The sequence below is a fragment of the Halichoeres trimaculatus genome, unplaced genomic scaffold (genome assembly GCF_033239565.1).
Source record: "Halichoeres trimaculatus isolate MK-OKI-2021-1 unplaced genomic scaffold, fHalTri1.1 fHalTri1_scaffold_15, whole genome shotgun sequence".
In the NCBI taxonomy this organism is placed as follows: Eukaryota; Metazoa; Chordata; class Actinopteri; order Labriformes; family Labridae; genus Halichoeres; species Halichoeres trimaculatus.
In genome coordinates this window covers 503,497-520,996 of record NW_027437193.1, presented here as the reverse complement: position 1 = coordinate 520,996, position 17,500 = coordinate 503,497, and the positions used below count along the sequence as shown (strand labels likewise).

At 47.9% G+C, this 17,500-nt stretch overlaps 1 protein-coding gene across 4 annotated transcripts in view; it reads right to left on the bottom strand.

Moving 5' to 3' along the window:
* The window catches only part of efr3a (EFR3 homolog A (S. cerevisiae)), an 82,951-nt gene that overhangs the window by 52,649 nt on the left and 12,802 nt on the right, over window positions 1-17,500 (bottom strand). For all 4 annotated transcript variants that reach the window (XR_012599617.1, XR_012599618.1, XM_074687955.1 and 1 more), the window contains exons 3-4: window positions 2,631-2,707; window positions 936-1,063 (exon numbers count right to left, since the gene is read on the bottom strand). Coding sequence is in view for 2 of the 4 variants with exons in the window: in XM_074687955.1 (XP_074544056.1) it covers window positions 936-1,063; window positions 2,631-2,707 (205 nt within the window). In the remaining 2 variants the exon portion in view is untranslated. The remainder of the gene's footprint in view (window positions 1-935; window positions 1,064-2,630; window positions 2,708-17,500) is intronic.

The window sequence follows — 17,500 nt, the reverse complement described above, 5'->3', positions numbered from 1 at the left end:
GGAACATGTGAATATGTAGAGGTTTGAAAAATCTGCACCTGCTCAGTCTGAACGTCCAGGACTGTTCCTCTATGCCCCTCTTTAAAGCACGGGACAGCAGAGTACCCCCTCTTTAATCTGAGGTCTCCTGCTCTGGCTGTGTTTTCTGCCTCCACCTGTTGGTGATGGAGACGGAGTGAGAGGTTGGATCTGATGCTCTGACCATGCTGACCCAGCCTGAGCAGCATCACTGGATGATGACAGCGTAGAGTGACGGCGGCGTGGGCTGTTCCCGTGGGCTGAACTGAGCGCGTGCAGAGCTCAGTTAACCATGTGAATTTATCAGAGTCAGGATGGACTCATGGCTCGTCCGTGGGCAGTTTGTCCATCTGGGAGACGACGAGCCGGGCCAGACCGGACCGCGGCTCTGAGGTTTGAGTGACACAACCAACGCCAGCACACGGACGCGTGACTTTGTTAGGGACGGCGTTTCCAGCAGACGCCAAACGGTTTTATAACGACACATGGACGGTTACAGATGGAGAGTGTGTGTGTGTGTGTGTGTGTGTGTGTGTGTGTGTGTGTGTGTGTGTGTGTGTGTCTGACGTTGTGACGGCTGAGATGATTTTCTGCTGGTTTCTCTGCTCCTGTAATTACTCCAGGAGGCGCTGCAGAGCTCAGAGCAACAACAAAACTTGTCACTCCAGGTAAAACGTCAGGTGAAACACACCTCATGTTTTTTTTTTTTCTTTTTTGACGAAGCTAAAGGCGACAGGACGAGACGTTTGGTGACTGCGTATGGGACACAGCAGTGGAGGGAGAGCACCTCCTCCTGTGACTCTGAGGAGCCCACAGATCGAGGAGGAGGTTTAAACTGATCTGACACCACACAATACTCCTGCTTGCAGTGCTCTGCCTCGTCCACAGGGGGCGCCATCACCACCGGCGTCTCTTACCCGTAACGATGTCGCACAACATCTCTGCTCAGCCGCTCGGCCAGGTACGCTCCGATCCTGTCCAGCTTCTCCGGGGCCGACACGGCGTAGAAGGTCAGCTTCTCCATGTCGGACTTACTGAGGCCATCCTGAGGGGGAGAGGGGGTCAGATTAAACCAGATCAAACCAGATCAAACCAGATTAAACCAGACTAAACCAGATTAAACCAGACTAAACCAGATTAAACCAGATTAAACCAGATCAAACCAGATCAAACCAGACTAAACCAGATTAGAGGGTCATGGGTCAGTCTGCTCAGTCTCTGACCCTGCGCCCCCTGCTGGGCGTTACCTGAACTCCTGCTCTGTGGTTTGTTACTGTGTGACTGTGACCTGACGCTGCAGCAGAGTTAACTGAGCTCATGGACCCACAGCGCCCCCGCTGTCAGGAGTGGGACTCTGCAGACGTCACCTTTCTTTAAAAGTTCCTCCCTGACTCGCTGCGTCTGACAAACTCGTGAAGGACGCTCTGAACTTCAGCTCATCGGTCTGAGCGGCGCCACCAGGTGTCACACAAAGAGGCGGAGTTAATTTGAGACCGTCTGTTCCCCGAGTGTTTCCAGCTCCTCCGGCTCTCAGCCGGCGATAATTAATCCAACGAGGTCTGGACCATCGGAGCGTTTAGCTCCCCTCACTGCACCTGTTTGCTCACACCCAGGCCCTCAGGAAAATATTTAGAGGTAAATTAAAAACGGGCCCTGTGGGGGCGACCGGGGACACGCTCAGCGTTTTCATTAACGGGGGTTAAGGAATCAAACCGCCGATGATAAGCCGTCACGGCCCTGATATTAAAGTCATGTCACATTTAATGGCCTGATTCATCAAACTCGGGGGCTTTGCTGAGGCTCTGCGCTGCTCTAATTATTTCTGTGCTGAGGCAGGAAGTGCTCTGCAGCCGTCTGATAACCACCAGGCTGCAGACGCTGCCCGCACGCCGCAAACACAGCCTGCACGCTGCAAACACAGCCTGCACGCTGCAAACACAGCCCGCACGCTGCAAACACAGCCCGCACGCCGCTGAGGGGTGGGTCAGACCAGGATCGCTGCGGCATGCTGGCTCCATGTGCGGCTTCATGCTAACACACTCTTCACCTCCTCTGCTCCTCCCAGCCGGACTCCTGAGCTCAGAGCTCTGCAGCTTTTACTGTCAGAGGAGCCGTTTATCAGCTCAGCTGGATCAGAGTCGATCAGGAGACACAGACTCTACTTTATCTACACTATAAAAACTATTAGTGTATGAAATCATTAACGAAGGAAAACCTAATGAGAAATCATCTAAAAGAGAAGATGTTCAAATTCATAAAATTGTACATGTGACATCCTACTTTTCCATTTTTAATAAATTTGCAAAAAAATAAGGGAGAAATTTTAAAAATTGCCCAAAAAATTTCAAAATGAATACAAATTTGAATTTTCAGAAATATGCAAAAATTCAAAAAAAAATGAAAGTAAGTTTGCAAAAAATTAAAACAGATTATTAAATGTCAAACGTGTACAATTTATTTTTCAAAAGAAATTTCAAAAATTGACAAATTTAAAAATAAAAAATAAGAAATTTGCAAAAAAAATTTAAATTTAAATAAAAAAAAAACCTCATAAATTGAACAAAAAAAAAAGCTGCAGATACTGGTGTCAGGATCCAGGATGAGGGACTTACTTTGGGGTCCTCGGGGAAGATGTTGTCCACCAGGCGTTTGTACCTGGGCCTCAGCGGCCCACAGCAGCCACACACTCCTGCAACGAGAAGAAAAGAGCCGTTAGCACAGACGTTAGCTCAGACGTTAGCACAGACGTTAGCACAGACGTTAGCACAGACGTTAGCACAGACGTTAGCTCACACACCCACAGCTTCTTCAGACCTGAGTCTGAGACGCTCTCCAGCCTCCCCCTCAGCTCTGAACACGTCTGCCCGCTCTTTCCTGACGCAGAGCGCTCAGGTCCAGCTCCAGCTGACACAGCGCCATGGGCAGCGTGTAATCACAGCGGCGGCGTCCTGAATGGAGCTGAAGGCCCTGCTGACGCCACCGCCTGTAACACCCCCCCCTCAGCTGTGTGAGAGTTCATCCTGCATTCAGAGCCAGTGTGAGAGGTCGTCTCCTATTGACGGACATGAATTAGTATTTCCAACAGAAGCCGGCGAGTCAATACGGCGTGATGAGTCATCATCGCAGCGGAGGCTCAGGGGAGGCTCAGAGGAGGCTCAGGGGAGGCTCAGAGGAGCGGGTGGAGGAGTTAAAGTCACAGCGGGAACGATTAGTGAGCGGCTGAACGGTCGACCTGCAGGAAACTTCAGACTCTGCTGAGTGCTCACTGACATTTCCTTAAACTGGTCCTTCAGCAGGAAGTGGGAGCGCCGTGACCCGGGTCAGTCCGTGAAGGTCTGTACTACAAAGTTACCAAGTCACTGCAAATTTCTCTTTTTCTATGGGCAGATTTTTTATACTTGTTACAGTAATTCAGAGCTCATTTTAGTCTTTAAATAACCTGAACCAGGACATTTTCCTGGACTGCTCAGGTGAATCAGACAAAGTGTGATTAGACACTTTTAACTTCAAATCAGACAAAAACACTTGATAAGATTTCAGTGTTTTGCAGTGCATATCAGTCAAAACTTCCTTTGATTGCCTGAAAAATACAAACTTAGTCTGCTCAAAGGCTGAGGAAGAAAAGACGTAACCTCACAGGAACTGAAGACTCATCACAGAACAGTCTTGGTTTTGGTTTATCCCGTGGTACAGCGCCACCATGCTGTACCATGTTACGGCACATGGCTGATTTTCCTCAGGTCTTACAAAATAATCAAAGAGGGGAGTGAAACCAATTTAAACCACGGTCTGGGTGAATACTGCATTCTGGTTGGCTGCAGGGTGTCCGTTAAAACTGTTGTAGGAAACAGCTCTGGTCAAAAACTCAGTTTGTTTCATCAACAGAATAAATGGTGGATAATTTTTTTTGCAATTTAAACAATTCAGGAAACTTTCTGTGCAGACTTTGATTCCTGAAACCAAATTTCCCATCATCCTCTGGGCACATTTGAGCGGTAAGAGGTTCACTCGCCCTTTGAGATGAATCTTTGTATCATGTACCAACGTTAAGCAATCATCTCATTTCTCTGATATATAACAGCTTCAGCCGACCAGCCTACGGGTTGTGTGTTCGGAGGCGGTTACCATAGCAACGCATCACAACGAGAGATATTAAATCTTCCACTCAGCCACAATTTTAATGGTAAAAACAACATTACAATTTGATAATTGATTTAATATTTATATATAAAATAATGCCGGACGAGGCTGATGTCATCGTGATTTTTTGCTAAAAAAATCAACTTTTCATTAATTGCTCTCATTCCTAGCCAAAGGTTTTAACCGCCAACGACCAAAAAGCACAACAAAAGTGAGGCCAACATATCCCCTAGAGGGGAGCACTGACATCACTTCCTCCCTCTGTCCCTGTCAGACCCACAGCTTTAACTCTATAGGTAAGAGGGACTTCATTTCCCAGAACTCCCAGGGTGCCTTTCACCTCTCAGGTGACACTCATTCACCCTAACACCTCTGCGGTTTGTTTCTCCGTGAGGGCTGGGCGGCGTTTGACGGCAGCCTGTTGGGAGCGAGACGATTAATCAACTTCATTAAGGCTCGTATCAGCGGCCCGTCGCTACGGCAACCCCACCAGAGCTCAGCGCTCGTTATGGAGCCCGCAATTACCCGACACATTAGGTCAGAGAGCGGCGAGGGAGCCGAGCTGCTGAGAGCGTGAAGTGTGACCTGTAGTGTTTAATGGAAGAGGGCGCTGAACGTGAAGATATGAGGAGACGCCATTAACGTACCGCCGCCCGCCGCCACCGCTCCTCAGGGTGCTTAGATGGAGAGCAGGGTGAGGAGCTGACTTAACGGGTGGATATTAAAGAATCAGAGTCTCACAGCTTCATGAAGGTGTAAAAACTGCTCCAGTCGACCACAGAGAGTTCAACGATGAGTTCAGAGGAGTCGTCTGAGAAATCTTTCTCCAGAGAAAAAAAAACAGGAAAATTATCTGTGACGTCTTTTTATCAGATTTGATTCAGAGTTGAGCGACATTATCCATGTACTTGATCAAATTCATTTCATTTTTCAACAGTTCTAAAATTTTCTAAAATATAAAACATTTGATTTCTTTTTTAGATTTTTAAAAATTTTATAATTGTTTGACATTTTTACAATTTTTTATTTCAATTATTTTAAAATTGTTGCAGATTGTTGTTCAAATTATGTGGCAAGACATTAGCAAACAATAAAAAACGATGAGCCGAGCAATTTGATCAGTATATGTTATTAAATTCAAGTATTATAATAATAATAAATATTAATAATAAAATTAATATTATATTTTTAGAAAAATAATTGTTTTTTTTCTATTTCAATTTTTTAATTTTTGCGAATTTTTAGAATGTAAAAAAATTGATATCTTTCCAAACTTTTAACATATTTTAAAAAAAAAATTGTCAAAAAAATCTGAAATTTCATTTTTTTATTTCATTTTTTTAAATTTTGCAAATGTTTTAATTTCTTTTTTTTTATTTCTGCAAATGTATTAAAATAAAAAAAACTTAGACATCAAATGCACAAATTTCTTAATTAAAAAACTTCCTGTTTTGATAATTAATCACTAGTTTTGAACCATGTAAAGATTTTTATCCACTTTTAGTCTTTATTGAGAAGATAAAGTAGATGTTGTGGCTCCTGAATGACTTTAATCCAGGTCAGCTGAACCCAGAGCTTCATGTTTTTGTTTTTGTCTGAATATTTGAGGGTTTGTTTTGAGATACCCTGGGCATTTCCACTACAAGGGTCTGTTTCAAGGAACCCCAAATGTTTTTTTATTCTGTATGAGTAAATCTTTATTTAGAGGAGTGTGTTTTATATCAGGGTACCATCACCTGCCTGTTGTCCTGCGTTCTCACCCTGGCTCTGTTTGTGTAGCTGATGTTGAAGCGTCTGGTTTTAGGAACCCTGGGGTTGAAATGTTTGTCCTGAGATCTTCCTCTTAGTTTACTCACTGAGTCTGCTGTAATGTACCTGCTGTATTTGCTCTGAGGTCTGTTCTCCTCTTTACAACACCTGATGGATCTGGGGTACCCTGCAGTGTCTGATGTGTTAGTTTTTTGTATCATTAAAACCCAGTTCAGCTGTTTGTTAATGTGATACTAAACGTCAGCTGTTTGGTTTTCTCTCTCGTGTGTTAGCGAGAGTCTGTGACAGGGGAAACTGGGTCAGTGGGGTACTGAGATCTGATCCTCAGCTCTTTTTTCCTGAAGCTAAACTTTCACATCATGATCCGCCGTCTGGATTTCACCGTTGGACCGGTTTGGAGTCTGTCCAGGTTTCTGTCCCCACGCTCACAGGAAGTGACTGAAATACGAGCGGCGGGGACGGCGAGGCTGCAGGAGATCTTCCTGACAACACGAGGTCACTTTCCATGAAGACAACACGGGCTCAGAGTCAGGGACGGGGACCAGAACCACGAACACGGATCAGCTGCTGTGGGCTCGGTCCAGCCTGGTGGTCTGACCGTGGTACTGATTACCCTCACACTGTGAAGGTGACGATGCACACACATATGTAAACACACACACTCTGCTGGGCGCCTGCTGAGCCACAGTGTGTGTGTGTGTGTGTGTGTGTGTGTGTGTGTGTGTGTGTGTGTGAACATGGAGCGCAGCAGCTCCTCCTGCGCGGTGCGTTCAGGGACAGCTGCAGAGACCGAGGGCATGATGTGATGGTTTGTTTCTATTTTTGTTAGTCAGCCTCTGATTGGCTGCTAAAGAAGGACAATATGGGGGGGGGTATAGAGTTGTCACCTCTGAAGGAGGAGGACGGTCGATCCTGGGTCACCAAAGTGTCCTTGAGACTTGAGTCTGGAAGGTGGACTGGCTTTAAAGTCTGAAAGAGACTCTGTGATATTTACACTGAACTCCTGATTTCACTGAGTCCTGCCTCCATCAGGCGTCGGCCGAACGTCCAGAGGTTTGATCACTCAGGAGATTAAAGTGAAACAACCATAGTACAACACACAGGTTTAAGTCTGAGACGTTTCAGCCCAACCTCTGCTCAAAGCAGTTCTTCAAGTGTCCACTAGAGGCTGGCTGAAGAAACACCAAAAACATCCAAACACTCATTCACAAACGATGATTTCTGCAGCAGAAACAAACATCTTTACAGACTGATTCAAAACCAGTTTTAGCTAAATAACAAATTTTAAAGTCACAAGTTTAAACTTACACGTTTTGCCCATATATGGGCGTGACTGACAGGTGGGCATCCTGTAGCTGTCTGTAAACGTAGGCTTAAGCTCCGCCTCTTCATGCTAACTCAGATTAAGCTAGGTTGACTTCAGTATTTCCAATAAAGCTCCTGCTAACAACAGATCTGACGTCGTTTAAACTCTTTTCCTCCAATCAACAACAGAAAAGACCGTTTCAAGGTTCCCCAAGTGTCTGTGCGACCTTTAAGTTTTTATATTTTAAATCAGGAACACACGTGGAAACTTTCATGCTTGAGTGTCATCAGAGGTCTGCTGTTTTCTCTGTTCATTCATCCTAATCCAGTCTGTTTCTAGGACACGTTGCATCATGATGGGATCGCTACACATCAGGACAGGCTACTACAGGATACATCCTGTTGCTAGGTAACGACAGGAAACGTTTCGTCATGATGGGGTACGTTCAGAGGAGGCGTTCACCAAATATTCTCCATCTTTCACTGAACTATATGAGCCATGACAGAAAAATCTGAAGGTTTCAAACCCAAAGAGATCCAGTCCACACAACACCTGCAGTTCACCTCCTGTCCAGCTGGTGGCGAGCATGCATGATTAATTAGTCTATACTGTATATATATAACTGGAAAAAGCTTCTCTGATTTTTTTAATTAAACATAAAAAAGGTGTTCTGCCTGCTGTAACTTGGTTTTTGCCTCTGGACTCTGACTGCGGACGAAGAAGAGGAGTCCTGGAAATGTTCAGGGTGTTTCCAGAGTCTGATCCGGCCCTGCTGTGGTGACGCTGATATGAGAAATAATCTCTTGCTGGATTGTTTGTGCAGGGGCAGAAAATGAACGACATTAAACCCATGGTGGCTTCAGCGCAGCGGCTTCAGCGCAGTAATGGAGGCCATGCATCAAACACGCGTCCAGCTGCAGATCTGCAGAGGAGATGGAGAGGTTTCAGCGGTCACACACTGATAAATTACTGCTCGACACGACTAACGCCGCTGAATAAGAGGAGGCCATTACAGGAGACCAGATCCATCATCCTGCAGAGGAGCAGAGAGGAGCAGAGAGGAGCAGAGAGGAGCAGAGAGGAGCAGAGAGGAGTCATTACCACGGGAACGCTCCCACAACCTCCACAGACGTGGCTCTGAGATATGGAGGAGAGGGGGCTCAGCCCGGCCACCTGTTACTGTCAGACAGAGCGCCAGCTGACATCTACATCCTGTCCAGGTAACACGCCGTCCCTCTGAGCTGCACGCTGCGTGGAGATTTTTCATCACGACAGCGCCATCTGACCAGCGCCTGAGCGGGGTACCAAGACAACCTTCATTGATCAAAGAGGAGCGAGCAGTTACCCAACACTCAAAACACTGAGCCAGCGCAGAGAGAAACAGACGCTCAGCGTCTTTAATCTGCCTCACACACAGAATCTGACGTTAGCTCGTCTGTCAGGATCATCCTCCACAGATCAAACCCTCACACACAGCAGTCTGACCTACCAGGTCCCAGCAGGCCTCTCCTGGTCCACGCTCGCCTGTAGCTAAAAGCGCCGTCCGCCTCAGTCCGGGGCACCTGTCTGTACCTCCTCAGGATCCCCCTCCTCAGGTGGGCTCCAAAACTGGGCATGACCGACCCCCGGACTCCCCCCTGAGCGTGACGGAGCGTGACGGAGCAGCTGAAGCTCCTTCCACCTCACCTGCCCAGGTAAGCAAACCCTGAGGAGTCAGCGCTCCCCTCAGCCTCTCCTCCTCCTCCTCTTTAGAAACATCAGCCCCTGACAGACAGCAGGTGCAGCCAATCAGACGCCAGCTGGAGGCGTGAGTCTGTCATCGCCTGGGATTACAGCTCGCTCCGACAGAGAAGATGAGACGCCACCGGCTCTCAGAGGCAGCTCAGGTTACCAGCTTTCAGTGCTCAGAGGAAAACCAGATCCAGACCAGACCAGATCCAGGGACAGACAAAGAGGAGAAGCTGGAGCAGGAACTCTCCAGAGACGCAGTGAATCCACCTAATGTCTGTTTCAGTCCATCATGGCGTCTCTGGATTCGTGTCAAACGTGTCAGAGAGGAAAGGGGAACTCCTCAGAGTCCCAGACTGAAACCTGACCCTGAAACTCTGCAACACAACCAGCCTGTCAGAGCGAGCTGACGTCACAGTGTCCAAAGATCTGGATCTTTCCACGGACAGACTCACGCTCTGACGGGTCAAACAGTTTCCAGGAAACACAGGAAGGAGTTGGGACGTCAAGATGTCACCAAACCCACATCATCAAGATTAGAGATGAAATATTTTAATCATCTCTGAGATTATATTCATTAAACAGTCTGTGGGCAACAAACGGCACAGTGGCTCTGCAGCGCCATCTACTGCAGTGGAGGACAGGAAGTCAGATTTATCTTTAAACTGCACTAAAAAAATTTCAGAAACTAAAAACTGTCATTAAGAGATTAAATATCCATGTTGTATCAAAATTTATGGCTTGTATTGATTATCCTCCCCCTGTCTGGATTATCCTCCCCCCCACCTGGATTATCCTCCCCCTGTCTGGATTATCCTCCCCCCTGTCTGGATTATCCTCCCCCCTGCCTGGATTATCCTCCCCCCTGCCTGGATTATCCTCCCCCCTGTCTGGATTATCCTCCCCCCTGCCTGGATTATCCTCCCCCCTGCCTGGATTATCTTCCCCCCTGTCTGGATTATCCTCCCCCCTGCCTGGATTATCCTCCCCCCTGCCTGGATTATCCTCCCCCCTGTCTGGATTATCCTCCCCCCTGTCTGGATTATCCTCCCCCCTGTCTGGATTATCCTCCCCCGCCTGTTGACACTGTGGCAAAGATGCTCGGTGGTGAAAACTGTGAGATTTCTGACAGAGATTTATGAGTCCTGCTCTCAGGACTAAAATAGAATAGAATAGAGCAGAATAGAATAGAGTAGATAATACTTTATCTATCCCATGTGTATCATGATTCCAGTCTGCATTAATCCCCCACTCAGAGCCAGGGAGGTGAAGGAGTTAACACGTCTCCTTCTGCCTCCAGGTGGTTGATGGTTAAATTTCCCGTCTTCATCCGCTGAGTCACACACACGCTCACACACACACACCAGCACAGAGTGTGCACCACCTGAGCAGCTCTGTGCACTTTAATCTACACCTGAAGTGTCTGTGAGGCCTAATCCAGAGATTAAAGAGCGCCCTCAGCTCTGATTGATCCGCCCTCTGACGGACACATGAAAGCTCCAGCCGCTCTCTCTCCATCCTTCATCTGTGCCTGACGACCACGGCGTCCTCGCTGCACCGCTCAGCTCCAGGGTTCAGGGTTTAAGATGAGTCTGCAGGTTGATGACACGCCCCCTCAAGGATGACATCACGCTCACAGATAAGAGACAACGCCATATAAAGAGGTGAGGTCACAGGATGGAGGAGAGGTTCAGTGTGAGGCCTGAAGGAGGAAGGAGGAGGTAGTGTAGGAGGAGCAGGTCCTGGTTCAGAGACAAGGAGACCAACCAGGAACCACAAAGAGATCAATCAGGAACCACTCTGAGAGGAACTAAAGACCAGGAACCACTCTGAAAGGAACTTAAGACCAGGAACCATTTAAGAGGAACTAAAGACCAGAAACTACTTTGAGAGGAACTAAAGACCAGGAACCCTTCTGAAAGGAAATTAAGACCAGGAACCATTTTAGAGGGACCAAAGACCAGGAACCATTTTAGAGGGACTAAAGACCAGGAACCATTTTAGAGGGATTAAGACCAGGAACCGTTTTTGAGGGACTAAAGACCAGGAACCATTTTAGAGGGACTAAATACCAGGAACCATTTTTTGAGTAACTTAAGACCAGGAACCACTCTCAGAGAAACTAAAGACCAGGAACCACTCTGAAAGAAACTTAAGACCAGGAACCATTTTGAAAGGAAGTAAAGACCAGGAACCATTTTTAGAGGGACTAAAGACCAGGAACCATTTTAAAGAGGGACTACACACCAGGAACCCCTTTGAATGGATCTAAAGAATAGGAACCACTCTGAGAGGGACTTAAGACCAGGAACCACTTTGAAAGGAACTGAAGACCAGGAATCACTGTGAGAGGAACTAAAGACCAGGAACCACTCTGAGAGGAACTTAAGACCAGAAACCACTCTGAGAGGAACTAAAGACCAGGAACCACTCTGAGAGGAACTTAAGACCAGAAACCACTCTGAGAGGAACTAAAGACCAGGAACCATTTTAGAGGGACTAAAGACCAGGAACCATTTTTAAGAGGGACTGAAGACCAGGAATCACTGTGAGAGGAACTAAGGAACAGGAACCACTCTGGGAGGAACTAAAGACCAGGAACCACTCTGAGGGGAACTAAAGACCAGGAACCACTCTGAAAGGAACTAAAGACCAGGAACCACTCTTAGAGGAACTTAAGACCAGGAGAGACAGAGGTTAGCTGTGAGATCTCTTCCTGCTGTCTCAGTTCTGTCACCACAGATGCAAAGAGGAGACACAAGGAAAGGAAAGAAGGAAGGAAGGAAGGAAGGAAAAGAAGGAATTAGGAAGCGTGACACTGTTTCCTACAGAGAATCACTTGATGTGATGTCAGTCAGGTTTGGATGGTTACAGGAAGTGTCTAAAACTTTGAATGTCAGTCTTGGCCACGCCCACTGAGGTACAGGAAGTCCTTCAGTCAGTTTCCTCCTTAATGTCCCAAAAACACACCAGATTCAGGCCCAGTCCGATCTGGATCAGACCTGGTCCTTAGAGACTTTTCTGCAGGTGTTGTGGTAATTTCATGCAGGAGGAGCTGTGGTTTTAAGCCACTAGGGGGCGCTAAGGAGCACAGACACACACTGAAACAACAGATTCAGACATTTTCACTGAGTCTGGAGTTTCTGATGTTTTGTCTTTATTTGGTGCTTTTAGCTGTTAGCCTTTAGCCTTTAGCATGTTTCTGTTCCTCCTCCTTCACCTCTCTCTGTTTCTCCTCTGTCTGTCTTTGACTGTTCGGTGTTTGCTGAACCACTCAAACACTGATTTACACAAACACAGTTTATTATTGCTGTTATCAACTCCTAAATTTAACTATCCAGTAAAATATTACTACAGTCAGGGACTGGGCCTGTCTCAGAGACCAGCTCCAGGTATGAGACCCTCTCCTGGGAGGGGGGGGCGTCTGTCCAGAGTCTGGATTATTAAAGGGGGTCTAACTTTAGCACCTGGACCCCTCAGAGAGTCTGCTCATGATGAAACATGCTGAGTCTGTCTGCTTCATCTCCACACACACACACACACACACACACACACACACACACACACACACACACACACACACACACACATACACACACACACACAGACACACAGACACACACACACAGGTTTAATATTCTGTCTCTGAGTGTCTGTCGCCTCGGACAGTCACGCCTCTGAGGAGCTGCTGTGCTCGTTGACTTGCTTCATCACGTCCTGATCTGAACCATGAAGGGAGCGTGTGCAGAAACAGATGATTACCCATAATCCCACAGCACCCCGTCGCTCTGCAGCGCCCTGACACACAGATCCAGATTTATGCTGCTCCAAATCCAGCTCCTGTTTCCTCTCTGAGGTCTGGAGCTCGGGTCGGTTAGCGAGACTAGAGCCTGTTTCCACCAAGTGGTTCGGTCTGGATCAGTGAGGCCTGATCGGTTTAGTCTGGCACCCCAACAGAAGGGGACCAGGAAGTGGGACGGTACGGGGCCGAGCTGCACTGAGACCCTGTTTGGTGGAAACAGTTTATCTGACTCGACGTGAGAAGATCTCAGTAAAGACTAATCCTTGGACTAAACGTGGAACTTGTCGTATCACCGTAGTTGATCTGGTTTTGTCAAAGAGGAACCTCCCACACGACCCGACTCCTCCTGGTTTGAGGGAAGGAGGTTTATCTGCTCCTGGTGCCGCGGCGCTGAGGTTATTCGTGGTCATGTTTTTCTTCTGTGGAGCGGTTTCAGATGGATTAGTGAACATCAGACAGCACCACGGCGAGCGCTCACCTTCCCCGTGGCACTGCCTTTGAAACGTTTAAGCGGCGAGCAGAAACCGCTCTGCGTGGTCTGATGAATGCGAGCGGCTCACTGTGAGTTATGCTCCAGCTGCAGGTCGTAGATCTGTCTGGGAGGAGGCGCAGGGAGCTCAGTGCGTCTCCTTTAAACATTCATACAGGGAGACGACAGGAGGACATGGAAACAGAGACGGATAAACCCAGGGTTCAGGTTTCAGGGACGAAGGCTGACACCTGAGCGCTGCAGGGACGAGCTGAGGAGGAGACGACCAACCGTCTACCCCCCTACTCCTCTACTCCTCTACTCCTTCACTCCTCTACTCCTCGCTGTGGCTGTGACGGGATTTCACAGCAGCACAGACACCGTGGACCAGCAGAGGGTCCCACTCAGGGACAGGAAGGGTTCATCCAGGGATGTCTGGGCTGCAGGAAACCATCAGAGCAGGAGGCGTCCTCTGCAGCCGCCTGAGAGGCCGCCAACGCCAGGCGGCACGAAGAACGACTCCAAACGACGAGCCGCCAGGTCCATCAAACGCAGCGGGGGAGGGGAGAGACTGCAGCACTCTGCACATCCATCTCTGAGAGAATTACAGCCACCAGAGGGAGGAGGAGAGGAGGAAGAGAGGAAATAGAAAAGAGGTAAAGAAATCAGGGAAAGAGAGAAGAGCAGAGGAGGAGGAGGAGGAGGAGGAAGAGGAGGGGAGGGGTGGAAAGATGCAGAAAAACGATGAAAACAGACGGACACTCAGAGAGATGTGAGGGAGGATGTGGGAGGAAGAAGAGAAGGAGGAAAAGAAAACAACCAACAGGAGGAGGAGGGAGGAAACAAGGTGCCAGAAAAAGGAGGGAAGGAGGGATGGAAGGAGAAGAGGAGGTAGGTAACAAATGAGCCCGATATTCAGTCTACCTCAACCCCAGGTTGCACTACCTCCTCCTCTCCATCCTTTCCTCCATCCTCCCCTTTGATCCTCTCCTCCATCCTTCCCTCCATTCTTCCCTCCATCCTTCCCTCCATCCTCTCCTCCATCCTCCTCTCCATCCTCTCCTCCATCCTCCTCTCCATCCTCTCCTCCATCCTCTCCTCCATCCTCTCCACCTCTGGACGTGGACTCTCAGAGGACCTTGAGGAGCAGGAGCATCATCATCATCGTCGTGATGCTCAGGGTAAACCCAGACAGCACCTCATCCCAGAACCATCAGAACGACCCGACAGGATCAGGACCATCAAACACAGGAGGAGCAGGAGGAGGAAACAGAGGAGGAGGAGCTTCAGGAGCTGGATGGGGAGCAGCGTCCAGGAGGAGGAGGAGGAGGAGCGGCTGCAGAGAGACTCCATCACTGGTCTGATCCGTTTGTGGACAGAGAGGACGGATGCTGGATGCTAAAATCCTGAGCCCCTAACCATAACGGCACAAATCCTGTTTATAACCCCTTATGACATCATCAGCTGTGTGGTTTCCATGGTGACAGATCATCTCCATTCACTTTAATGGGCCGAACATTTTTGGAAAAAGCTTAATGTCTCAAAAAGTACAAGGGTTAGAAATGTAAAAAGGACACGCGACCTTCTCCTGAGCATGCTCAACATTTTAAAGTTCTAACGGTGGAAATCTGTGAGAGTTTGGTGGAAGATCCCGACAAAAAGAAGGTAGAGGAGACAAAGAAACTTACTAAACATCAACACGTGGAAACCATCACAGAGTGTTTTAACGTGGTGGACTGATGACATCATCACCGCCGTTTAAAACACAACTATCACCTGATCCTCATCCGAGGAGTTCAGGACGCCCAGAGACCAGCAGAGACCACCAGAGACCACCTGGCTGCTCCCCCACCCCCACAGGAAGAGCTTCAGAAAGACACCTTCCTTTCTCCACCTGCCAAGCGTCAGTGCCACCACAGCTCACAAAGAGAGCGCAGGCTGAGTGACGCAGGCGCTGCACGCCACTGTGATCATCAGACCGCCGGTCCTCTCCGCTCTGAGCTCAGAGAGCGCCTGGCAGAGACCAGAAAGGAAGGATCAGAGTCAAACAGGTTTAGTGCAGCGGCTCGCAGGCTGGAGTTTGATTCCTGGACCTGAGAAGACCAGGATGTTTCCTGACCCGTCAGAGACCTGGACCTGTCAGAGACCTGGACCCGTCAGAGACCTGGACCAGGTGAAGAGCAGGGGACTGAGAGGCTGCTGAGCACGGCTCAAATGGCCAATACTTAGAAATAGACATTTTTATTTATCTGCACAGAGATGAGACGCGTGAGGCTCTAACACTTTTAACGCTCTGTGCTGCGTCTCTTCCCAAACTGCAGGGGGCGGAGTTTCACAAACACACATCTACCACAGAACTGAACTACAGAAGAAGAAGATGTTTAACCTGTTAACAACCACTGTGTGTATAAAACATGGACACAGTCTCCACAGCGCCACCCTCTGGTCCTGAGACAGTGAAATGAAGACGACTTTCAGCCATGTTGGATACGACGCCGGCTCTGAGCTTCCTGTCTGACAGTCACATGAGCTGAGCTGTGTCTCTGATTGGACGATCAGATGATCCTCTAACCCTGGTTCCTCCAGATCCTCCATGAACTTTTATCTCTTCCTCATAGACTTCATCTTCCTAAAGCAGGAACCACTGATGTAGAGGTTTGGGAAGCTACACATTTAGCATCGTTAGCTTTATTTTGTCCATGAACACAGGCTTTGATTTCAGATCTGTCCTGTGTTTGTTTGAGCAGTCATTAAAATATCTGAAGCCAGGATGTTTGGGACACGATCACGCTGATGAAAAGTAAGGAACCAGCTCAGCGTCACACACAGGAAAAACTGCCAAACATGACAAAGAGAAGTGAGTGGAGCCGTGATGATCCTCAGACAGAGTTAAACGTCTCCACACAGGGACCAGTCGGTCTAACCCCCTCAGAGGGAAACCTGCCTGGAGTTTGGAGTTTACCGTCCTCAGGATCTTTAAACCAGGACTGAGGATTTATCCTGTGTGTACTCTGATTAACACGCCGCCTCAGGCTCAGGTCGGTTGAAGTCCAGGATTTGAAACCACCACGGTCTCCTCCAGGTCCCGACACGTGACGCTGCTTCTGATGACCATGAATGGAAGCAGGTTCAGTGGAAACTGTGGCTCCGCCGTGGATGAGCGAGCACAAACAGACGCTCCTTTCTCTGTCTGCAGAGCACACGGGGACGCAGACACACAAAGACCTCATTAAGTCTGCTCAGACTCAGCAGGCAGACCTGAGGAACCGGACTCTGTCACAGACGGTTCATGCTTTACACTCAGGTGTTAGATCATCTGCTGGTTTCTCAGGAAAGGTTGATTTATAGATTTATCCTGCTTTTTGTGACACCGTGTTTCATCCCCAGCCTCTGCAGATTAATCCAGAAACACTGTGGTTACAGTCCAAAAACCTGACCTGGTTTTAACCATAGCCTGTATACAGAGTGGACAGCAGCTCCTTTTATCATCGTACGGTTTGAAGCCAATATTCCCCCGTCTCAGGAGCAGACATTGGAGCCAGAGTCTGTGCAGTAGAGACTGTGAGGGATTCTGGGAGAATCTGAGTGGAGCTGGGTGACAAGAATAATAATTATTTTTATTCTTTCGAGAGTCTAATCACTTCCTGACTCTACCTCAAGAACGTCAGCTGTAAATCATCGTTAAACGTTACATAAAGCCTCGTTTTTAACCTCGTATAACTAATGAAAACTAAACTTTTCAGAAAAAAGAGGACTTGAATACAAGACAGCCAAATGATATCTTCAAATCACCACAACAATCAGACGTGAGAAACATTTCTACCAGGTGGATTCATTTTTTAAAGTTTGACCACAGCCCATCTGGAATGACTGGGGAGATGGATTTTTAAACCTATACTGCAGCCAGCCACCAGGGGGAGCAGTTTTTGGAGAGACCTCACTACAAGCCAAGCAAATGGACGTCCATTTTTTTACAGTCTATGGTTTTAACGAATGTCTCAAACATGAATCCAGAGATTTCTAAAAGCTCCTGAAAGTGTCTAAAGTTTGTTTTCATACGTTTCACCTGAGCAGCAGTCAGCTGTAATCTGGAGTCATGGATTTAATCTGGAAAAGTTTCACATGAAACCACGGCTAATGGTTAAAAATGTTTCAGAGAGAATCTGTCAGTCCAACATCTTTACAGAGTCAGCTCCTATTTCTGGCAAATTGATCCTCAAACTACCAAACTTTTTTAATATGACTTTTTAAAAAGTAGAGAGACATT